Raw genomic sequence first — 23659 nt, 5'->3', positions numbered from 1 at the left:
CTTATTTTACAAATATTTCAAGTATTTTGATATTTTATTAAACGTCTAATATTATAATTACTTATTTACCCAAAAAATCAAAATTTGAAAAAATTTGGAGTGCTCTTTTTTTTTTTTTTTTTTAATTATAATGAAATTGCTTCTATTAAATAAGGTAAAAATAGGGTATAAGTAAAGTATACCGGACATTCCCATGTAAAATCCAACAAACAATGTCAAATCTAAACTAACCTATTGCAACACATATAATACATTAACCACATAGTCATAGTCTAATTAACTTGACTAATTATTATATATTTATTACAGTAACCGCATTTGGGATGCACCGAAATTTGAGAATCTTGATTTTCTTTATTATAGTAACAACATCCGACTTTTCACTTTCGAACATTACTATGTTCCTAGCATTCCAAACATGATAAACCGTACCTGCGAGAGCCATACATCTCATTTTGTTAAGGACCGAATCCCACGGTATGCCCCTCGAAAGGCTCTAATAACAGCAGCTGCTGATCCCATTTGTTTCTTCATATCCAACCAGTTTCGAACTTCATCCCAAATGTTCTTCGAAATGCAGCAGGACAAAAATAGATGATAACTGGATTCTAGAACCGCTTTGCATAATGCACAAGATTCATCTTGAAGATCGAGGACCAAGCAGTGACCTTGCTTTCTCAACAGTTTTGATGTGTTTGGGTTGAATTTTAACGGCGTGAGTATACAGAAAGCTAGGATCTGATTTGGAGTAAGAGAGTCTGTATTTGTAAGGTTATGGAATTCAATTTTTGTGACAGTCTTGATTGAAGTAGTTTTAATTCCTGGGAAACTTGCTTGAGTCCGAGAGCGGCGATATCTGGTGACATGGAAGATAATTCAGGTGAACTTTCTTCACTGATTTTATCAATTTTCTCCTTGTTTTTGCTCTAGAGAGTATACGTGTGTGGTAATGTGGAATAGATGTCCATCGCTCGAGACTTTGATGTTTCAACTGATATTAGTTGCAACTTTATATATAGTATGAAATTTCCACCAGACCTCTTTTAATTAGGAATATTTTTACAACTTTTTAGGATGTGGTGTCTCTGGTGGGTTTTGTGAGAACCTTACAATAATAAGACATTTGATACCAAGATAGGATGTGGTCGGTAAAGGTTGATTCAAAAGTCACCAATTGCAGTTCATCTTACTACCGAACACAGCTAGCTTCTACTCGCATGCGCCCGCCCGCTGAAGATGAACGCAGCTAGTTTCTACTCTCATGCGCCCGCCCGCTGAACTACTCGCATGCGCCGCTGGATCAGTGGAAATGTGCTCCAACGCATTAAGACTGCTCGATGGATGACGGTACGATCATGGTTAAAAGTTCGATTGAGAGTGGGAATGTATGTGGAACCTGATTGAAAATAAATAAAATTTTGGATGTTTATAAGATGTATATGTACGTAACAAGACTTTATGTAATAATGCATTGTTCATATTTTTAAAAAGGATATTAATGTGGACTCGTGATCGTGGTAAAAAGAAAGAAATGGAAAAGGAGAAGGAAAGAAGTAACACGATTGAAAAATAAAATATATTTGATTAAGGATATATTAATTTGATTGAGTTTTTTAACATAAATATAAAGTATTGTCACGTTATTTTTTTTATATAAAGTACACACACACACACACACACACACACACACACACACACACACAAATATATATATATATGCAAGAATACTATTGAAGAGAAGCAACTTAATTCTTCCACTTGATCATATCACAAAGTTTACCTCGTTAAATGCCTGATGGTGACTAGATAATTGCCCCGTATTCTTCATCAATTGTCGGGTGGGCCGGGCCAACGAACCGTTCCACACATTAATTTGTTTCGCAAAGAGCGAGGAATCGAATAGAATGGAGGGGAGCGAGGTAGGACATCAACTTGTAATTTACGTTATACATTATACAAGATGGAGTACTATCATCATCAACCTTCACCTCTCAACTCCTTTTTCAAATTTGTAATTATCTAACACTTACACCCTCATGGTCAAATGTACGAAATAATACAAAACTGAGGCATGTATGCAATGTTATAATTTATTGGATCCAGAATGCTCAAGCATCAGAAACTTACTACAAACTCAAGATAAGCCATTGACACTCGGCTCAAGAAAACCGAATTGAGAAGCCATTGTCAGTAGTGATAAACGTTGAGGAGCCAAAATCATCAAAATCTGAATCTGAATCAAAATCCTTGAAGTCGTTCCACTCAACTAACAAGTCCTCATCCTGATTCCCTTGTTTCAAAGGGATCCTTAAATCAGACAATGGCACAGGTAAAGGTTCTTCATTTAGATAACTGTCATGAAGTAATTCCATGGCAGTTGCTCTGCTTAGAGGATCAAAACACAACAGCTTTTTGACCAGAAGAATTTCATCAGGAGATCGACTACGCATCGAAGATTCAAGACCAATCGGCTTCTCTACTTTCCCAAATGAAATTATTTTGTAATCAGGAAGTTCCCCACAACCAGGCCAAACTTCTTCCGATATGTTGCCTAAAACACTAAAAATTTTACCCAGCTGGTCCATATCAGAACTTCCTGGAAAAAGTGGTTCCAAAGTCAAAAGCTCTGAAAAAATACATCCAACGGACCAGAGATCAATCTCTAGCCCATAATTTGTTGATCCATAAAGTAGCTCGGGTGCTCTAAACCACCGAGTTCCAACACAAGATGTAAGGGAGCCATTCCAATCCTCGCCACCATCCTCGGCTTCGTAAGAATAAGAATACTGGGAAGGATCTTCAATATCACTGGTGGCGCATGTGGCAAGACAAGAAGCAGCTCCATCATGGGACACACTGTCTTTATCAATATCACCTGGAGCGTGTTTAACTCTTATCTCATCTGGCTCCGCATCACATTCTTCAACATTCACTGCTTTACGCTCATGTACCAACTGACCACCTGGTACAGGAACAACTTCTGTTGTTTGAGATACAGTTTCTTGAAATGATTGTGGCTGCTCGTGAGATTGAATATGCCCATCGTCAGCAGCAAATCCAGGAGCAAGAAGTATCCTCGCCTGTGCAGAGATAAAAAAAGATGAAATAGTACCCGAGGAATTTAAGTATCATCGACAAAATGAATCCACAGATAGAGCAGAAGCTCGAGAACATGGTACTTCTGATATTTCTGTCAAACAAAAATCGAGAATGTAAAAGTATAAAGGGCCACTCTGCCAGCCATGCCTTCAATTACGCACTTCTGGATAATGTTTCAAAATCCAGAACGTATATTTAAAAGTAAGGCTATGTATTCGATTAGGTAAACTTCACAACAATATTTTATACCCTGAACATGTATGATATATCCGAAGCCAGGGTATACACCATACACCTAGTCCTAAAATTTGAAAGTCACCGAACATGCTAGTCACAACAACTAACCACAAGCCAACAGAATTTTATACGACATATACAACAATTCTAAACAACTGATTCCTGATTTGAAAGAGATTCAACCATTAGACCCGAAAATGACGACTAGGAAAAAGAGGTGCAGGAATTGTGCCATATATTTTGACAGAACTCCCGTGTAGCCTCACAAAAGAAAAATCGCTAAAACAGAAACCCTACTTGATTCTAAGCATACTAAAGATTGAATTTTTAAATACATGCCAATTTCTTTACCGTCTCTCTAGCAGATTCACTGGTCATACTTCGTCAAAAACATGAGATTATGAGAACAAACCTATCTCATTCTCCCCAAGGAAGCTTCTCATTAACGATTGTGGCTTGAGCTTATTCACATGGCTCCAGACAAATTTCTCAGATAGACGTTCTATTAAATTACGTAAAGATAAAAAATATGTATTATGGCCTAAAAGCCAGTCTATCTACCTATATGTCAAGCTCTTGCACAAATGAAAAGGTAAAAAATACGGCCACATACTTCTCAAATAGAAATATCAATAAACATAATTCTAGGAACCAAAAACAGTACACCTGAAAATTTTGCGACTGAGAATATTAACACATACAAGACACAACAGTGTCAGCAAAATCCACAAAAGGCACGGACCCAACAAAAGGAAAAAGAAGAAAGGAGAAAAGAGGAGCAACATTGATCATACCTGACCAAAATCCGCAATCTTGAGAACCCCCTCATCAGAAATCAACAAATTAGAAGGCTTCAGATCCCTGTGAACAACACAATTGCGGTGACACGCGTCGACTCCTTGTAGAATCTGAACCATCCATCGCTTCACCTCCCCGACACCGATCCCACCCTCCCACTCCTTCTTTGCGGCCTTAATCACGGCCCCCAAATCAGTGGGTAAATACTCGAGCACCAAAACCGCATCTTCGTCGTCGCTCCAGAAGTATTCTTGCAAAACGACTATATTGGGGCAATTCTGGAGTGTCTGAAGAGCCTCTATCTCGCGAAAAGCGGACTGGTAATCATGCACTTCCTTGAGTGCGACGGTGATTGAATCAGAACGGCGGCGGGCTTTGTAGACGTCGGAATATGCACCGGATCCCACGCGCTCCAATATCTCGTACTTAGAGGTGATTTCACGCCTGGTGTGAATGCTCCAGCTCTTCGATTGAGGGGGGGAATCCTCCATTCTGCTCACCGGTTCAATGTGATATGTGATTTTGTGAAAAAGAAGAGATTCAATCTTAGATCGTTACGGGCCCAAACACATCACGAATCTGGCCCAATTACTGACGGCCCAAAAGTATGGTTATGTCAATGTCATCATTCATTCATGAAAAAAAATAAAAATCAAATCACAGTCTCAATTTTATTTCTTATTTATTTTTATATTGTATTAAACTTACAGTTTAAAATTAATTTAGCTTTTTTTTATTACAACGCACGCTGTGGAGGGGATTTAACCCAAGAAGGGAGCCAGTTTGAGTGAGACCATTTGGCTAAAGCCCGGTCTCAAAATTAATTTAGCTAAATATTTATTATATCATGTAATAAATATTTTTCAAAAAACAATAAGCCGATATAAACCAAATATATTATCAAAAATATTTTTTATATTATATTTAAAAAATAAATATAAATTATCAAAAATTATATTTGATTCAACCCAAAAATTTGGATAGATTTTTAAAACTTCACATTCATAGACAAAGTAGAAGTTTGAAAGAAAATCTATATGAATACACATAAATCTATAAGCCGATATAAACCAAATACATTAAAAATCTATTATTTGAAAAAATCATTAAAAACATAGTAACTTTGGATTGAATCCTCCAAGTTAAAACGCATGGGAAGCCGTTGTGAATTCGAGGATAGTCAACTTTTTCACGTCTCTATCATGACGTAGATGTGTACGCAAATTCCACGGGTACAGCAAAAAAAGGTGGTGAACCAACGGTGTATGTTGAGCTTGTTTATGCATCCGTATTAATCTTCAGATTTTGAGTTTCCTGTTCACAAATCTTGGTTGATCCAGAGCCGCAACTCCAACGGAATCAAACACCTTACTTCTTCTCTCTGTTTTTTTTTTAATGAGAGGCACAGAGTGTTGATCGTTGTGATTTTCGTGTTTTTATTCGAATTCCATCTCGCCGATTTTCCTTCAAGGTACGAGCTTCTTTCATTCCCTTGTGTTTGCTTGAACGCCAAGCTTCTATTGGCTCGTGTAATTTGAATTATTATTATTATTATTATTGTTATCATTATTATTAAAAATAAATAAATATGAAAAGGGTTTCCAAAAACGAACCTTTTTTATTCGCTGTAACGAAAATTATTTTACACTACGATGGAAAAAATGTTAACTAATACTTGAAAAGCCCTGGGTTGTGTTTGGTGAGATTTCTTTATGTGATTCAGAGGGGCCCTTTTAACTTTCTTTGGTATGTTGGTTTATTTATGATCCTATTATTGCTCAAAGAGTCAAAGGTATTATCGGTTGCTCGATATGATCCCACTTATACTACTTGATGATAGAACTATCAGTGGCACTTTGGTATTTGTTTAATTAGTGGATGCTGTTGCTCCTTTTGATATGCTTATTGATTCTTTGACATAAAATCTTGTTTGATGTGTGACATTGTCATCTTCGCGTGTTTTGTCTCGAATGTCCCAATATATGAATAATTTATAATTATATTTTTGTCCTTGTGCATTCTGGAAACAATATGCATGTATCTAGAATAATTGTACAGACAACATTGCATGGACAACAGATAGTCAACCGTGATTTAATATTGTTGATATGATTCTTAAAATTATCAAGTAAAAATTGGTTCTAAATGTAATCTTTCATTTGCTTGAACATCAGGCACAATAGTCCTTCACATGCCAATGTTTCTTTTACAATCTTTTATTTGGTCGTTAGTTTTTTTGGGCGTGTAGCATTTTGATTCTCGTGGTACGAACTTATTTTTTTAATGAATTAGCTGAAACAATCAAGTTGTTATAATCATTGTCTTTGTATAATCACTGTGTGAATTTGAAAAGTTGAAGACCAATGTGGAAAAAAATTATGTACTTTTCTATATGTTTCCCTTTTTCCCCACTAACTTGAACGTCGAATAAATTCTTCTAAAAATTGAGCTCGTCCGTGTCCCTATAACTTTGTTTAGTCTTGTTTGCTGGCATCAGAATCATCTGATAATGATTTTCCTTGTAGAACCAGTTTGCATCTTATATGTTGTTTTTTGAATGTCTGTGACTAACATTTGTGATAGATTACTGATATCTAATATTGCAAGTATATTACCATAAGATTGACTGTTTTTTTCTGCTAGAATCAAGCCTATATGATTTTTTCCTCGCTCTGTTGCTCGAGTTTTCTATTTCAGTAGAACAAGAAAGGATTATGGATCAAAAGAATCCTAAATTTGAGCCTAGAAGAAGTGCTTCCTTTGATCTTATAAGAGCTGTCAGTTTTCCGAGGAGCTTGTCATTGAGTCAATCATTTCATTTTCATCCTTCGATAGATGTGGACAGTGACAGTGAGGCAGTATCAGAGGTGGGGGATATTGGTGATAGGGCATTTCACAGCAACAGAGGCATTGAAAGTGACAGGAATCGCTTATCTCTAGATATCGGGTCAGAAAATGGAACTGTGGTTCCTATTCAAGAGGAAAAACTTTTGCAGCCTTCTGGGTTCATATGTCGTGACCCTACTAGTTTGAATTATTCTTCACCCGTATCTCCATTAGCTCTAGATATCGTATCCCCACTTTCGATGGAATCATTTATTCTATCTGAAGATAAATACGAAGTTAGTTTATTTGTCTTCTCCGTTATTTTTTGCTTCATGGTTCAGTTGGACTAGGAAGAAGCTCTCTATATTTTTAATATTTAGCTTATAGATTGAGCTTTCAAATAGAATTTTCATTCACTGCTTTTCCTTTGCACCGAATTTTTGTAGGATGACAAGAGACCGTTGCCTCGGTTGTTGGAGTACATCTCATGTCTGCTATCTCTTGCTGTCTTTGGAATTCTTGGGGTATTATGCTAATTTCTTAAATTTTGATTCCCTAGATACTATCAATGAAGCACAATATTTGGAACACGTAACTGGAAAATATTTGAGTATTATGGTTTAAAGTCAAACATGAAAATAATTGTAAATTTATTTCAATATTAATTTAAGTTTCTAGGTAATATCATAGTGGATGTGTCGAAATAGTTTTGTCAGACTTGAATGAGATCGAAGACAAGCCTTGCAGAAGATTTCAAATGGTTTTCTGAGATTTGAATTTATTTATATAACTGATATTCACTATAGAAAATGTCTCTTTTTAATATGAAATCGTGGCCTTATTATATGGATTCAATGCTCTCATTTGACAAAAAGTGATTGGTGAGGCACTCTAGAACCAAACTGCTAGCATTTGTCTTCAGTAAGAAAGCTTACTGTCCATGCAAATTGCTGATGTTCATTCCAAGCGTTCAGTCATTTTTTAAAGAGGTTTCTGGTCTCATCATATAATGTAGCAGGTAATAAACCAATTTTATATCTTGAGATTCTGCAGTGAAATTTTTATCGATATACTTGAAATATAAGCAACCATCTATTGAAACATGACGCATGAATAGTTGACAGGACACATGACGTCTGGTTCATACCTAACTGATCCGTGTTAATACATTTCCTCAGCAGTATGTTTCTCGGGAACAAAACATCCATGCTGAATTAATAGTGGAGATAGAAAAAAATGATTAAATAGCTGTTATGTTAGCTGCATAAACCTTATCTTTTCTTTTATAATATTTTTGGGCAGGTTCTAGCTAGATACTCTCTTCAAAAACTTTTTGGACCGCAGGTAGTTGGTGCTACTAGTGATCAGAGCTACATGTACCCAGATCTTCCCTCAAACATGGTACGTTCTTTGTCTTTCTCTCAGTTCGATCATTTTTGTGTTTGTATACCAAGGACTTATGATAATTCTCTTGATTTTTAATTTCACCATCTTGTAGAGAATATCGTAGCCTTCTCTTAATATACTCGATTATATTGTAGTTTGAAATTTTTAAAGCATAACTTATAATGCGCCTTTTTTTATTTGTATATTTTCACTTTTGGAACTTGAAAACTGTTGAATAACCTAAACGAAGTGAAACTGGAACATTTAGATGTTCTTTAGTCATATTTGCCCATCATTTAAATTGATTGCGCATGCTTTCTGTTGTCTATGTCTGTTTTCTCGATGATTACTTGGTAATAAGCACCTTTTCAGGTTGGTTCGTTCTTGATGGGCTGGTTTGGTATTGTATTCAAAGCAAGTATTTCCAAAGTTTCAGATCAACTAGCAATTGGGTTGACAACAGGCTTTCTAGGAAGTTTAACAACATTTAGTGGTTGGAATCAAAAGATGCTTGACCTTAGTGTCAATGGTGAATGGGTCTTTGCTGTGCTTGGGATTCTTATAGGTAAAAGAGTGGGTTTCTTGATGGAAAAATTCTGGAATTTTTCATCTTGTTTCAGGTAATATTAACAGAAAATCAGAAATATCAGTGCTTGAATCTTGACAGGCTTGCTACTCGTAGCTGGTTCAATTGCTTTCGGCATTGAGACTGCCAAAGGGTTCAGATGGCTTTGCAGATATACAAATGTTAACCACTTCTTTCGAATCTCTTCGTGCATAAGTGCTTGTACTTCTAACAGGTCTCAGTGTCTATGGACATTTACAATGACACTGGTGTTGATCTTAGGCCTGCTATGGGGTGTGTTTGGAAGTTTGGAGAAGAAAGAGTTTGATTCAGGTGGTAGTGACGCTCAACTGTTCTTAGCTTGCATTGTTGGACCTTTTGGTGTCTGGATCAGGTGGTGGTTAGCTCGTTTCAATGGTCGTGGCCTAGGTAAAAACGGCACATTAAAATGGATTCCCTTTGGGACCCTTGCTGCAAATGTTCTTGCAGCCTGTATAATGGCCGCATTGGCCACACTCAAGAAAGTGGTAAGAATCCTTTCAAACCATTTCGATGTTCTCTTGCTTTCCAGTATACTCTACCGCAATCTTGTTTGTACACAAATGCTCCTTTCATTCTTGATTTATATGCAAGTACAGTGGAATATGAGCATAATATGATATAATTATAAACTATATGGGATGCTTTGAAATATGACTTTTAGTTTCACGATAACCAATGGGACCTCAATGCATTTCATCACAGGTAAAAACCGCAACCTTTAACACTGCAGCAACAGGCATCCAATTTGGGCTACTCGGTTGTCTGAGTACAGTTTCAACCTTCATTGCTGAATTTCATGCAATGAGACAAAGCAAGCATGTGTGGAGGTCTTATGCTTATGCCGCAATTACATTTCTCATTTCCTTTGTGTTGGGGACTCTAATATATCTGGTTCCTGTCTGGACCAAGGGATACAACTAGAGACAAGATGACTAGACTTTGTTAGCTTTATATGCTCGAGTTACCGGAATTCTGTGATGCAACTGTGGACTGGCTGCTGGTGGTTAGCTATTGATTTGACTATATCATTCAGCAGTCAGTACTTAAGGGCGGCCTCCCAATGTGAACCTATTCTGGCTATTGATCATCATATACCATTGAAAAAGTTCGTGCTTATGCTAACTGGTGAGCCGGCCACTGCTTTAACTGCATTGGAATTTCTTGAAGATATCGACTATGATCTGCCAGGTGACACTTGACTTTTTTGCCTTGGGAGAACGATAGAAGCAGAAAAGTTTGTAACATCGGCTAAGAAATTTGGTGAAGTTCTAAATTTAATACTTTAAAGCCCAAAAAAAAAAAACTATTCTGAGATCTTTGCGAGTCTTGTTGCTCTCCGAATCTTTCATTTATAGCAGACATTGGTTAGTTCGATCCAACCCCTAGGTTGATCGATGGAAAAAAACGTCATTTTTCATGTGATTACATTAAACCACTTGAAAATACACGTGATCTTTTACCACCATCGATTCAACTCTTGGCTGTTATCCAAAGAACGGAGTCAAATAAATCAATTTCTGGACAAGATGTTATGGTCCTTGATTCAAGATTCCCTATTTGGCCCATCTTCTGACCATTGTTTATGGATCATGAAAATACAGTATTTGAAAAACAATGAGAGCTATTATATAAAATGGAAGATTTTACGACCGTGTATAATGTATCAATAATTAAATACATCATAGAATTAAATGTAAGATTTCATGACCAGATATTATTAATTTGATAATATTTAACAAAACTAAGAGAGATAGATATCTTTATATTATTATTAGGTATCTTGTGAGACGTTCTCACGAATCTTTATCTGTGAGACTGGTCAATCCTATCGATATTCACAATAAAAGTAATACTCTTAACATAAAAAATAATACTTTTTCATGTATAACTCAAATAAGAGACCCGTCTCACAAAATACGATCCGTAAAACACACAAGTTTTTGTCATATATTATAGGTCAACTTTAGAAAGGGGCGTCTTTATGGATCTCTGCCAACACTGATTATCATAATTGAAGACAACCACTGACATTCATATATACATATAATAAATTTAAAAGCGAACTGAAATAAATCATATTAGATTTTGATCGTACGACCCATGATTCATTAACCTTAGACATTCACAAAAAAGACTTGGATTTCAGCCTATTAAAGCGCACAAGGCATCTTTCTACTCTCGATACGACATTTTCTTAAATATTACATCGCTCGAATTCCAACATCATACACAGGTTCAGAGGTTTCTAGAGAACTGGTTTCCCCCCTTCAGCAACAACTTAAGCTTGAGCGCATTAAGTTGCAAGCAATTTCTCCACTTTCCTAAGCATCACAGCCACAACAGATGATACCCCTTCTGCAGAAAACAAACGAGAAACAGTTCAGGAGATTGAAAGAACAATTGGTCGAAGTGTCGAACGAGACTGTATTCGTGTAGACACGCAATATTTTTACTGTAACACAACCAAATATCACAAAACTAACAATTCTGATTCAGAAAATCGAAACTGATGCTTACACAATCGAGCAACCACTATTCCTGTGCCGTCTCTTCCTTGGCATTTCCTTTCTCCGAGGAGGTTGAAGCACAACCTTAATCGCGGTATCAAATACGGCTTTCACATTCTGGCAAACACATCAAGAATATTAGCTTTCAAGCAAGAAATCTTTTGGCCATCTGACTATTTGTACAATGAATAAAGAACCCAAATTTTTTTTTTTGCAATGTTAGCTAACCTGCTGAGTCTTTGAGCTGCATTCTATGTAAGCCGCAGCACCAATTTGCTTCCTCAGTTCTTCCCCCTGCAAATTGACCATCTTAGAAATTATAATGCCGATTGGGAAACGAGAAAAACAGAAAAGAAGAAAGCAAGAAAAGGCATACTTGGGCAGTTGTAATGATATTAGATCCCATGTGATCAGCTAGATATCCTCTGTCTTCACGAAGATCTGTAGTAGAAACAAACACCAAGTTCAGATTATATGCTGGGAAGCCAAAATTAACCTTTGACTCTACATCACTATCGACAATTTTTTTTAGTAATGAGGTAATCAACGGTTACAATGTTTACAAGAACGACGATCTTTGGTCCTTCATTACATATCGTAAATTCAAGACGTACCTAACTTAGTTCCAACAAGGACAATTGGAACATTTGGTGCGAATCGACGAAGTTCAGGCATCCACTATAATGAGAATCAAAACAAAATGTCATCAATCAATCAAGAAAAGTGAAGACGAATAATTCACAACAGTGACAATCATTTACCTTCTTGAGGACATTTTCATAGCTGGCCTTACTGATTAAAGAGAAAGCTAACACAAATATGTCAGCACCTCTATAACTCAGTGGCCTCAGCCTGCTATAATCCTCTTGACCTTTAATGTAAAGAAACCAAAAACAAATAAAATCATTACACTTGGAATAAACTAAAAACAGGACAAATTCAAAACATTCAAATTATACAAATAATTTCCTTAGAATCTCGCATTTGCTACGGGAAAACAATACCTGCAGTATCCCACAGCCCTAAGTTGACAATGCTGCCATCTACAGCCACATTAGCACTAAAATTGTCAAACACTGTTGGAATATAATCCTGTCACAAAAGGAAGATTAAGATTAGTGTGCGTGAGTGAGAGAGGGTATAGTACTGAAATGAACAGAGTAAAAAAAATCACCACAAACAAATTAGCAAACCCAAAAAAAGTAACAGGAAACAGCATTTGAGACAAAAGCCGTGGTATTATAACCTTAAACATATTAAGACCAACACAGCTTAAACGATGCAGAGTTAAGAAACTAATTAACTACAATCCATTGCTAAAAAAAAATTTATTTACGAAAATGGCAAACTAGCGAATGCTTCGAAAAAAATCAAATCTTTACAGAAAGAAGAACAAGAAAATCAAAAAAAAAAAAGACAAAAGCTGGGAAACAGTGAAAGAAAAAACTAACAGTAGGAAACTTGTTGCTAGTGTAACATATGAGCATGCAAGTCTTCCCCACAGCCCCATCTCCCACTGTCACACATTTGATAAACTTTGAGGCACTCATTCTCCTTGAATCTTGAGCTTCCACAATGTAGCCCTTCCGTTACAAAAACTCAAATTTCAGAGCAAACTAAGTTTCAAGAATTAAATAAGAAGGGATTCTTGAAGCAAAGATGGACAGAAAGAAAAAAGAGTGACTCAAAGAGAAGTATATTTTAAATAAAAGAAGGGGACAAGAGAAAGAGATGGATATAGAAAGAGAGGCCCCCTATTGCAAACTTTGTAGTTCCAAGAAATTACATTAAAAAACAAAGAGACAGTGTGCGCAGTGTGTGTGTGACAGAGAGAAAGAGAGAGACTGACATTTTTTGAATAATAACAGCTCAATAAATTTTAAAATCCAAGAGGGATTTTGTTTTCAAATGTAGAAAGGGGCCCTGTTTTTGAACGGCCCTGAGTGCTCTTTGGGTTTAACGTTGAAATGAATTGAACAGTCAGTAGACATCTTTTTATTCCATGTTTGTCTCCAGCTATGGCAGATCTTTGGTGTCCATTGGTATTAAATGTCTTGTTCTTTTTTATTTCTTGTTTGGCATTTATGAAATTCAAATCATCTTAATTTATATTCGGTATTGTTTTGTAAAATTAAATAACGTGAATATTATAATATATATATATATATATGAAATTGATTGTACCGAATTTGCTTAGGGTTTAATCCTATAAGCACACAAATCTTACTATCTGTGGTCGTACGTGGTCAGGTTGGGTCGGTATGCTTCATGTAATACTGACTCAACAAAAACCAACAAAAATTACCGGGAAGTTCGAGTTGTTTTTCGGCGAGTTTAAGTTAAAGATCAAGAAAATATGATAAAAAAAAGTAGTAATTGAAAAAAAAAAAATATGCAAATCAATCAACTAGAGACAATTATGGGTATATACATGTGCAAATGAGAAACATTACTTTATGTAGGCAGTATTATGATAAGAGAACTTTATTCATTTTGCTTGAATATTAACACTAATCCGATATCTGATTGTGAGATTATTTTCCTAATTAAACTGGATTTTATGTATTTATATTCGAATGAGTAAATATGACCATGATTTTATCGAGATTTGACGAGCATTCTCATGGACGTGCTGATTATGGCCAGCTGAGAAGTTCTTGGCGAAGGGATCATGTCAGCGTGAAGGGCTCTGGCACCTGACCACCCGAAGTGGGATAGGGGTTCAGGGTCCCGGTCGGGGTAAGATCGAACATCGTGAGATATCTATAAAAATAAAAATACGATCAATATATTTTGGTAAGATCTACAAATTTATTATATTTTTGAAGATTCGAAGACCAACTAATAATAATCTGAAATAAACATAAGTAAAATTAAAAACCTGAGACATCAAATTGCATTGTTAAGTCATAGCAATTTGGAGTAAAAAGTTTTGATAAAACATGGTTGAATTTTTTTTTTTTTAAAAGAAAACTATTTTTGTTTTTTTTTATAAAATGTGGGCTGAAGTATGTAATATTTCACAGTAAGTAAACTTGAAATTGTATGTCAAATAAATATATATTGTACATAATTTTTTTGTTGCATTCTTTGACTTCAGAAATTAATTGATCACGCTTCATTTGAACAAGTGGTGATGAGAGAAATGTTATAATAACTTAGAATCGTAAATTTATCTAAAAATTTGGAAATAATAGTTATTTTTAATATATTTCAAACACTTGATCCTTGCTATTACTTAAAAATATTTTAATGTTTGATATTGCCACCTGACATGACAAGTTTGGTATTGTCAGCAATGAAGTCATAATATATATGTATCCGTTGGTGAAAATAATGCAAAAAATTAATGTTGTTTGAATATTAATAATGGAAATCTAATAGATACTAAAAGAGACTATGCAACTATTACTCTTTTCACTACCACTAGTTTCTTCGCTAATTTTTTAATTGCTTTCGCCGCTTAAAGCTCAAAAAAAAAATATGTTAGGCTCGAGACTTGGAAATTTTCAGCAAATTATGCCACTTCGGTGGAATTACTTCAAATTTTCTAAAAAAAATGGCACGAAACATGATATTTTTAAAAAAATGTGACAAAAATTGGGCGTCAACTAATAATAGCATGAACAAAATTGATAATCAAATGTCGGAGTGGCTAAAAAATATAACCAACAAACAGACAAAAAAATGACTTTGGAGCCAAGTAAAACACAAAATGTGCAAAATTCTCATTTACTAAGTATATTGTACTCCAATATCCCACAGAAGATAAGTCTAGAAACAAAGAGAATATTAGAGGTATACAGGGGAAGAAAAAAATGGAAATCCATGCGAGTTGCAGGCAATTACAGAGCCTTGAGTATGTCTTCAGCGCTAGAAACGGTGAATTCCCCACCGGACTCGACATTAGCGATGGTAACTTTGAGGTCCTCCACCAATAGGGCAAATCTCCTTGACCTGATTCCGAGTCCTTTCTCGGAGAGGTCGAGTTCAAGGCCAAGAGAAGTAGTGTATTTCCCGGAGCCATCAGCAAGAAACTTGACATGCTTGTTGTCGGGGTAAGTATTCGCCCATGCCTTCATGACAAATGGGTCGTTCACTGTAAATAAGAGTCACGATGCACGGTAAACTTCCAAGTCACAATTATTTTCAAATTCTTTGCCAAAAATTCATTTTCACTTCACTTTCATATTTCCCCATTTCAATCATATAATTTTAAATCCAAATCTGATATTTAGCACATACATAATACTATAAACTTTAAAAGAATGTAACACTCGAAAGTTTAAATATTTCAACATATGATATGTGCTGACAATTACATCTATGCAACCAAAACAAACACAACATGTTTCCCTGTTCACTTCCCACATATACAATTTTGGGTTTTTCAACAAAAAATTGCATTCCTCGTTGAGCGTAAATGTTTGTGATTCTGCCAACCGTGTAGGCAGTATAACGGATTTTATTTTTTGACTCACCAACGTGTGAATCACCATTGTATCCTTGCAAAAATAAAAATAATGACCTTTTCATTGAACCAATCTTTCTGACCTGTTTCTAACAACCGCTTTAGAGGAATGATCACTACAGTGCAATTTTTGGTTAAAACTTAAAAGACATTATCTTTGGGATACATTTCAAGAGATTATTACAGAAAACACAAATGAACTTCTTGAGTTCATATTTGGATTGAAGACAACCACTGACAAATTCAACATGTTCGTTCAAACAAATAAATATATATATACCAACCATAAAGGAACTAAGGATGCTTTATTATAATCAAAGAATTTTGGGATCATCAATATCAAGTAAATTTCAAAGGACCTGTAATAGCGAATGACAATCAGCATTTCTTTCAAGTAAGCAAACAAATAAATAAAAGGGTAAATCGGCCCTCAACTAAATAATCCCTTAAGTGATATAATGGTAAAAATCAAATATTACATTGATCAATCTCAAGTACTCAATTGAGTGTCCGATAATGTGATCAGTCTCAAGTACTCAATTGAGTGTCCGATAATCAGCCGATTGGTGCCATTGATACAAGGAAAAAAGGTTAGGAAAAATAGACCAGACAAAAAGGTTTCTCTCCAGGCCCCCTCTTTTGCAGTAGGCTTATAAAAACGTAAAAACAATTTCGAATTCGATGCCCATCCCTGCGGAATTTAAACCACCGATAACAGAAAAATCCTAATCCTAACTAGGAAAAAACATAATCTTGTATCAATTAGATGTAAATTTCGACACACCACAATTCTGGCTAAAAATCGAAGAAAAAATACAATTAAAACACAACTGGGAACTAAACATACCGCTGACGCACAGGATTTCGTCAACACCCTTTGATTTCAGCTCATCTGATTTCTCAATGAAACCAGGCACATGCTTCATGCTGCAACCATTTAGCTCCAAAATCACAAAGAGTCCACAAAAGAAAGGGGGGAGCTCAAAATACATAGGGCAGGCGCTAGGGATGACCTGCAAGTAGGGGTGAAAGCACCAGGAACGGCGAAGATAATGACCTTCTTACCAACGGCGAGGGAGTGAATCGACACGCTCTGGAGATGATCCTCTTCGTCGAAGTACGACAGTGTTCCGTCGGGGATGACGTCACCGACTGCAATAGATGCCATTGATTCACGGCTGCTGCTATGATCTCAAAGCTTCGTCTGCGATATAGTCCGATAGGTTGCGTCGCTTGGTCTGGACTGGAATTTTACCTCAAATATATAGGGGAAGATACGAATGTGTATTTGGACGCCAAATGAAATTTCTGAGATGGGTTTGATAGAGTTTTGGCGTCCGCCCTTGTCCTAACGGCATCTATAATAAAATAAAAATATATTTGTATATAATACAAATATTTGGGCTACTTTTTAAAGATGATGATTAAAGATATGATAATTATTTCGAAAACATCGTTAATTATGGATCTTCTAATATTTTATTAATTAGATCATATGCAGATAATTGGAGTACAAAATCAAATAATTTTGTCACTGACTTGTAACACATCTATTACTTAAGTTTTAATTATAAGACCAAATAATATCAAACATCTAGACCCAAAAAAAAGAAAAGAAATAGAAACATTCATATATTTGTTATGATTTAAATTTCATAAAAAAATTTGTTGATGGATTTGGAGTTAATTTTTTTATACGGATCTTCTATTTGGATAACTCAATAAAATTATTTTTTTTTATGTTTAAAATATTACTTATTATTGTAAGTATGTACAGAGTTGGCTCGTCTCAAAAGAGACATACTATTTAAATTTAAATATGAACATAATAGTTTAAAAAAATAAAGTAAAATAAATTTGGAGACGGTAGGTTAGTTGTCATTGAAATTAATTATTAATTTATATATTAATAAGTCTATTGTGAGACAGTCTGATCAACAATTTCCACATTTATAATATTAATTAATACTTTTGTCATGAAAAATATTTTTATTATTATTATTCTTCTTCTTCTTTTTCTTAAATAGAAGACTGCAGACTAAAAAATAATCAAATCAAAAGATACCACTAACGTGAGTCGGACAAGGCAACAACAACTCGTTTTATAATCAATTGAGTGACCCAAACCACGGATGATTTGTAAATAGAAGTCAATAAATGCATGCTATGGACTTATTCCAAATCAATTTTGGACAATTGAATTTTACATTAAGGTACTAATTTTATGTTAGTATGAGCTTAACTTGCATACACACATACACATTTAAACCGTTACAAAATATAAAACGTTCTAGAATAAAAAACGTTTGTCGTTTTAATAAAATTTACATCCGATGATAACGATGCAAGTCAAATATTTTAAACCGTAAATACGTTCAAACACCACATTTCTGGACCTCTCTTCTAACAAGCCCAAGAATTAATAATATTAGGTGGCTCAAAATTCAAAAATCCTCCAATATTTTCAACCAAGACTTTGTCAACTGCATTTTAGGTCATACATAGAACTTTATATTATTTGGGCATTATAAGATATTTTAGGATTAATCAAAAGGTAAATATAAATATATTTCAAAACACCCTAATCTATTAACATTCATACACATTCACGTTGAATATCGAAAAGCAACACATAGTGTATTTCTTAAAATTCTTCTTAATCTATTAATGAAATTATTTAATATTTTTTTATTGTATAACTAACATTTTTTCCTGAAAATACAACTGCTTTTTCTATGTTTGATAAATATGATTTTTACCATTTATTTAATACTTTTTTATTAATAAAACCAACAATATGCTTTTGCTATTAATGTATAGGAATTCATGCAAACAAAGGGAATTTTTTTTTTTTTTTTTAATATATGTGTGTGTGAGTATATAATTTTAAACTCACAGCTGGAATAAAATAGCACTTGAACAAAATGTATATATAGCATCATAAGCAGTCAGCCTAGGATTTTACAGCAGGCTGACTGTTAATGATGTTACATCATTTTCAAATAAACTTATAATAAATAATAATTTATACAACAATTTATCGAATATTTGCAGAAAAAGGAGATGGAGCCCAGTAATCTGCAGCATTATCACTTCCCAAATGGAACGTGCAAGAAACTGGAACAAGGCACAATCCTCTGCTCCTCAAGTCTTTGTTTGCTTCCTTTTTATCAGATTCCAGCTGCAAAAAATATTATTAAGAATTATTTGATCACTTGCACATGTTATCTTGTACTTTCTTCTCAGATATCCACATGCATGCTATGCTCTTAACAAATATCATCTGCTTTGCAAAAGTAGAGAGGTAATAATTCGATTAAATTTATTCCATATGTTCATTATTAGAAGATATATACTACCAATTCCCACCATGGACATGGGACACTACAACTATTCATGCATGTTGCACATTGAACTTTTCGTCTCTATTATCCTTGTGTTTGGCTTAGACACCAAAGAGCAGAAAAAAAAATTAACGAACAACACATGAACCCAAGACGACGACTAGTTTTTCATCCGTGATAGATTAACTGTGAGAATGATTTATTATCTGTGAAAAATCTATAGAAAATTTCACTAAAAAATCGTTTAAATATATATCCGGCAACCAAATTTGTAGGAAACAAGGTACTTTTTATTAAAATACCCATGCATACGGAGAGAAATAAAATGATCACGAAAAAGCATTTATATATAGGACTAATTTCTTACAGGAAGTTGATTCCTCAGGTTTCTTGATCCACTGCCCAAATATGGTTGGCTTAGGGCCTGAAATGAAATGGGAATGAAGAACTAATGTGTTCAGAAATTATCAACGCAACATTTATTAAATCATGACCATTTCATTATATTACAGTAGAGTTACGAAATACTTGTAATTCATATTTTTTATTCTTACTTCTTAGCAGGCCTGCTTACATGCAAGCAGGCTGCTTTGTTTTTGATAAATCACTTCAATAGATGATTTTTCAACAATTTAAATCATGAAATGAAGTAAAAATTGGTTCAAGGCCTTTTATTTTTAAAACCTCGAAGTTCTCGAACATTTTCAACTAGGGGAGTATCCCAGGGGAGCTCAAAAATTGATTTTCTCGCAAATACGTATCGATTTTTTTATGCAAAAAATATAGTTTTAGCCCCTCTAGGAGAATATAAACACACCCACGTTTTCCCATTTTTTCAACATTCGATGTCTATATCACACATTTGCCATCTCTAGGTTAGATGATATATAGTAGAATACGCATGCCGTTAGCAAAGAATGTAACAGAGAGGGGGTGGTGGGGGGAGGGGTTCACCTCAATCTGACTCTGAAGGAATCTGATGTATCCAATAGCTTCTAACAACACAGAAGCTGTGTCAGTCTGCAAAAGGGGTTTTCACAAAATAATCAAAATCATATTCCCTTGCATGCCATCTTCTGTTTATGCAACATATATAGTCACATTGCTATATATAGAGTATAAGCCGGCCATCTGTCTCGATAACGGGTTTGTTGCCAAAACCCACGTCAAAAAATTTAAGGATTCAATCAATTTTTTTTTTTTGTTAAGAATTTATTCAATAATTTTTACCTTGCCGAATGGCGAAACAAGCTGGTGAATGGCTGTTATTTTGTCCCTCTGTGTTTCTTTTCTCGCCTGTTTAATTTCAAAGATGAATCAACTTCATAAATAAGCATATGTGACAAAGGAATTGCAAGAGAAAATGTCTTCTTTTTAAGTTTACGTGCATTAATTTTACGCATATTAGTCATCTTTCTTAATGTGTTTGTGTGGACAAGATAATTATTGCAAAAGAATAAGCAAGTGTGCTGAGAAGACAATCAAGAAAGACAATAGTAGTGATCCAAAACTTAAAAGGGTGGGCCGGATTCACAAACAAAAGCAAGCATGCAACAACTAGGGGTTCGATAAAGGTCTGTTCAAAATCTTCTATATAATTAATTTCATCGATTGGATATTCCAAATATCTTACATTAATTACTAAAATTGTTTATTGAAATATAATAAATAATTTGCTCAACAAATAAAAATAAATAAACGCCAAGTAAACAAAATAGGCTATTAATGATGTTGTTATTGAGAAAATAACATAAAATATCAGAAAAGATTGAATACACAAAAAGATAGAAGCAAATGGCTCAAGTTACCTTGAATGTAGTCTGAGATGAGGTAGGCTGAATCCTAGCTTTCTTGTTTGCCCCACCTCTTGCCGTGCTGTTGCACTTCACAAAAAAAGTTGACATGATAAGAATTCAAATTGGTCAGACCAATCTTTTTTGGTTTAAAAGACTGTATATTATTAATGGGAAATTATTTTATTAATTTTTTTCCTGGCTCAAAGTTTGAAATATTATGTTAACATTGTAGTGTTTTCTTAATTAAAAAATTAAAAAGTGCATGTATTAATATATATTGACTGAAATAATTAATTGTGCAATCTAAATCTTGCCCAATTCATCACCAGGTTAATAATTAATTTAACTAATTTGATTTGCCATTGGAAATGATCTTACAACACTTGGTTTCTGATAATTTATTCTATGCAATTATTTCAGAAACCCTAATTACCATCCAGCATACCTCAGATGAAGGATCTGAATAATCACGGCGATTAACAATCTTCCATTCCGATGATTTGTGAGAAAAATCCAACATTTCCCCGCTCAAATCAGTAGTGACACACGACTTTGGTGAAGATGCAGATACCATCTGATGAGCCCAAAAATTAAAGGGTTTTGAATTTCCAGTGCCATAATTTTCCAAGTTCTTATCTTGCTTTAAATCAGCAAAATACGAGTAGTTGTTCGAGATTATCTGATTGATCATTTGTTCTTCGTAATATTTCTCCATAGTTTTTGCCTGCATCTGCTTCGTACATGTTGAGGACTTGCTACCTTCTTCGTCAACCTGTTCTGATCCTCTGCACCTCAAAATAAACAAGAATAAATTGGATAGTACTATATATAGAACCAAGATTTTAGCAGAGAGGGGCAGACTTCATGTATTTTTGTTGTGAACTTTACATTTTTTTTATGACTAAATTGAAACCCTTTTCATTTCGAGTAAGGACATTAAATAACCTCTACTCCTCCATACTGAATCCATTGAGTATGTCTGTAAGGAAAATATATGTGAAATATAGCAATCAAATGAGTTTCAAATTTCATTTTTATTCTTTTGCAACTGTATAATTTACTTTAGCTGGCCCTTACCCGAGATTCTTATTCACCAAGTGTAATTGAGGAAAATAAAAAAGGATGTATAATATTGCATGAATATCTGAAATAGAAGTCGCTGAAACCGAGTACATGCATCAAACAGAGAAAATAAATATATATATCTGTGTAAAGAAAATATACAAGAGGAGTTGGCTCCATGACCCAGGAAACTCTTGGATATCATCATTCAACTGGTGAGGAAAGTAATTGTGCGGGGGCGGCGCAGCCAAGAGAGAGTGGTGTTGGTGGCGCGGTGGCGTGCTCATATTCGTTGTGCTCCGGTACCAGTTGGGGCTGCCGGCGGCCACCACCTGTGAGCCGTGGGCTACAGCTTGATTCATAGCTTGCTTTTTCGAACTTGACTTTTTTGTTTTTGTCTTTTGCTTTCACTTTACTTTATATTTCTTTGGATCGACCTCTCAAAAGAAGAGGGCCTTGTAAAAACTTTTTGTGAATCACCTCTACACTTGATTAAGTAGAGGATTTTAAGAAACGGAGATTATGAAGTAACAGTCATATTCATGGGGGATTTGAGTCTAATCTGTCTTCTATATATATTTGATTAAGATTCTTAAACAATTGTGTCGGGTGAGCTGGTAAATTTAGTAAAAACTCGAGCTAGATTAAAACAATTGAGCTTGAATTTTGCATAAAAACTCACGTGAGACGGGTCAATTTTTTAGACAAATTCACTCATGAAAAAATATTAATTTTTATGTCAAAAATATTACTTTTTATTTTAAATATGAACATGTTGACATTTTTCACGAATAAAGATGTGTGAGATCATCTCATAAGAGACTTACTCGTTTGCACGAAAACTCCTGTGAGATGGTCTCACAGGTCAAATTTGTGATACAGATGTTCTATTTGAATAACCCGTTAAATATTACTTTTTATACAAAAAAATATTATTTTTTTATTGTAAATATGAGCATAGTTGACTTATCTCATAAATAAATATCGGTGAGTACTTTACAAGATATTTACTCTCAATCTTGTGTACCAGTTCAATTTTGGTTCACGCAATTTCTCTGATAAGAATTTTAAATAATGAATTTGGCTTGGAAATTTGAGCTAAAGAATATGTTTCTCCATATAATGTTAAATTTTTTTTTTAATACATGATAGTAGAAATATGATTTTTTTTATATCACGATAGGCCGTAGCACCCTTATCAAGGATCGAACGCAAGCGACATTTTTTTGGTTGGGATGACTGAAATTGAATTATTATTTATTTAATTTATTTAAACTTTATATTTTAAAGTTTTACTAAAAAATTAATTAAAATATAATATGTTATATTTTAACTACTAACTTAAATAATTGTCAAAATCGAATAAACAAGACATAAATAACCTAACTGTTTTGTTGGAAAACTGAACCAGGAAAACGATTCAAATATTATATTATATATTTCTAAAATCGAAAAAAAATGAAATAAATAATAGAAAACCGATCCGATTGACGAACATCCCTACTTCTCATGTGTGTGTATATATA

General features: G+C 34.4%; 5 protein-coding genes across 8 annotated transcripts; 1 reads left to right on the top strand and 4 right to left on the bottom strand.

The window, feature by feature from the left end:
* Window positions 1–1900: 1900 nt before the first annotated feature.
* Window positions 1901–4660, bottom strand: LOC140961871 (cyclin-dependent kinase F-1-like). The gene is made up of 2 exons (XM_073420628.1): window positions 4131–4660; window positions 1901–3080 (listed from the first exon to the last, which is right to left on the bottom strand). The coding sequence occupies exons 1-2, from the start codon at window positions 4623–4625 to the stop codon at window positions 2160–2162; spliced, it is 1416 nt and encodes a 471-aa protein (XP_073276729.1). The 5' UTR covers window positions 4626–4660; the 3' UTR covers window positions 1901–2159.
* Window positions 4661–5321: 661 nt separating this feature from the next.
* LOC140961879 (uncharacterized) lies at window positions 5322–10495 on the top strand. Of its 4 annotated transcripts, XR_012172408.1 has the most exons (8): window positions 5322–5605; window positions 6832–7256; window positions 7407–7484; window positions 8263–8361; window positions 8719–8911; window positions 9014–9438; window positions 9656–10218; window positions 10267–10495. XR_012172408.1 is itself a non-coding variant. In XM_073420641.1 (7 exons), the coding sequence occupies exons 2-7, from the start codon at window positions 6849–6851 to the stop codon at window positions 9872–9874; spliced, it is 1422 nt and encodes a 473-aa protein (XP_073276742.1). In that variant the 5' UTR covers window positions 5322–5605; window positions 6835–6848; the 3' UTR covers window positions 9875–10495. The 4 variants fall into 4 exon arrangements, 3 of the variants coding, with proteins under 3 accessions (XP_073276742.1, XP_073276740.1, XP_073276741.1); XM_073420641.1 differs by having other exon boundaries at window positions 6835–7256; window positions 9656–10495; XM_073420639.1 differs by having other exon boundaries at window positions 9656–10495.
* Window positions 10496–11150: 655 nt separating this feature from the next.
* Window positions 11151–13477, bottom strand: LOC140961462 (rac-like GTP-binding protein ARAC7). Its single transcript, XM_073419985.1, has 8 exons — window positions 12912–13477; window positions 12465–12552; window positions 12222–12331; window positions 12075–12138; window positions 11837–11901; window positions 11689–11754; window positions 11471–11577; window positions 11151–11308 (listed from the first exon to the last, which is right to left on the bottom strand). Exons 1-8 carry the CDS (start codon window positions 13008–13010, stop codon window positions 11275–11277), a joined length of 633 nt encoding a protein of 210 aa, XP_073276086.1. The 5' UTR covers window positions 13011–13477; the 3' UTR covers window positions 11151–11274.
* Window positions 13478–15051: 1574 nt separating this feature from the next.
* On the bottom strand, window positions 15052–17231 carry LOC140961461 (peroxiredoxin-2B-like). Its single transcript, XM_073419984.1, has 3 exons — window positions 16945–17231; window positions 16779–16858; window positions 15052–15559 (listed from the first exon to the last, which is right to left on the bottom strand). Exons 1-3 carry the CDS (start codon window positions 17097–17099, stop codon window positions 15306–15308), a joined length of 489 nt encoding a protein of 162 aa, XP_073276085.1. The 5' UTR covers window positions 17100–17231; the 3' UTR covers window positions 15052–15305.
* Window positions 17232–18842: 1611 nt separating this feature from the next.
* LOC140960899 (transcription factor bHLH68-like) lies at window positions 18843–22653 on the bottom strand. Its single transcript, XM_073419221.1, has 7 exons — window positions 22296–22653; window positions 21517–21856; window positions 21084–21158; window positions 20506–20571; window positions 20230–20295; window positions 19643–19699; window positions 18843–19112 (listed from the first exon to the last, which is right to left on the bottom strand). The coding sequence occupies exons 1-7, from the start codon at window positions 22493–22495 to the stop codon at window positions 18969–18971; spliced, it is 948 nt and encodes a 315-aa protein (XP_073275322.1). The 5' UTR covers window positions 22496–22653; the 3' UTR covers window positions 18843–18968.
* Window positions 22654–23659: the final 1006 nt, after the last annotated feature.

The sequence above is a fragment of the Primulina huaijiensis genome, chromosome 16, assembly GCF_012295235.1.
Source record: "Primulina huaijiensis isolate GDHJ02 chromosome 16, ASM1229523v2, whole genome shotgun sequence".
Classification (NCBI taxonomy): domain Eukaryota; kingdom Viridiplantae; phylum Streptophyta; class Magnoliopsida; order Lamiales; family Gesneriaceae; genus Primulina; species Primulina huaijiensis.
The sequence above is the reverse complement of the archived record's forward strand: the minus strand, read 5'-3'. Positions and strand labels throughout refer to the sequence as shown.

Coding starts and splice junctions, on each gene's coding strand:
- LOC140961462 (XM_073419985.1), bottom strand. CDS start 13,010: ATGAGTGCCTCAAAGTTTATCAAATGTGTGACAGTGGGAGATGGGGCT. Junction 12,139..12,221: donor ATGAAAATGTCCTCAAGAAG/GTAAATGATTGT, acceptor TTCTCATTATAG/TGGATGCCTGAACTTCGTCG. Junction 11,309..11,470: donor AATAGTGGTTGCTCGATTGT/GTAAGCATCAGT, acceptor TGTTTTCTGCAG/AAGGGGTATCATCTGTTGTG.
- LOC140960899 (XM_073419221.1), bottom strand. CDS start 22,495: ATGAATCAAGCTGTAGCCCACGGCTCACAGGTGGTGGCCGCCGGCAGC. Junction 19,700..20,229: donor TCCTTCAGAGTCAGATTGAG/GTGAACCCCTCC, acceptor ATTTCATTTCAG/GCCCTAAGCCAACCATATTT. Junction 19,113..19,642: donor ACCTGAGGAATCAACTTCCT/GTAAGAAATTAG, acceptor TATTTTTTGCAG/CTGGAATCTGATAAAAAGGA.
- LOC140961871 (XM_073420628.1), bottom strand. CDS start 4,625: ATGGAGGATTCCCCCCCTCAATCGAAGAGCTGGAGCATTCACACCAGG. Junction 3,081..4,130: donor AGATTGCGGATTTTGGTCAG/GTATGATCAATG, acceptor ATCTCTGCACAG/GCGAGGATACTTCTTGCTCC.
- LOC140961879 (XM_073420641.1), top strand. CDS start 6,849: ATGGATCAAAAGAATCCTAAATTTGAGCCTAGAAGAAGTGCTTCCTTT. Junction 7,257..7,406: donor TATCTGAAGATAAATACGAA/GTTAGTTTATTT, acceptor GAATTTTTGTAG/GATGACAAGAGACCGTTGCC. Junction 8,912..9,013: donor TGTGCTTGGGATTCTTATAG/GTAAAAGAGTGG, acceptor GAATCTTGACAG/GCTTGCTACTCGTAGCTGGT.
- LOC140961461 (XM_073419984.1), bottom strand. CDS start 17,099: ATGGCATCTATTGCAGTCGGTGACGTCATCCCCGACGGAACACTGTCG. Junction 16,859..16,944: donor GCTTTCACCCCTACTTGCAG/GTCATCCCTAGC, acceptor AAATGGTTGCAG/CATGAAGCATGTGCCTGGTT. Junction 15,560..16,778: donor CGAAATCCTGTGCGTCAGCG/GTATGTTTAGTT, acceptor TCTTATTTACAG/TGAACGACCCATTTGTCATG.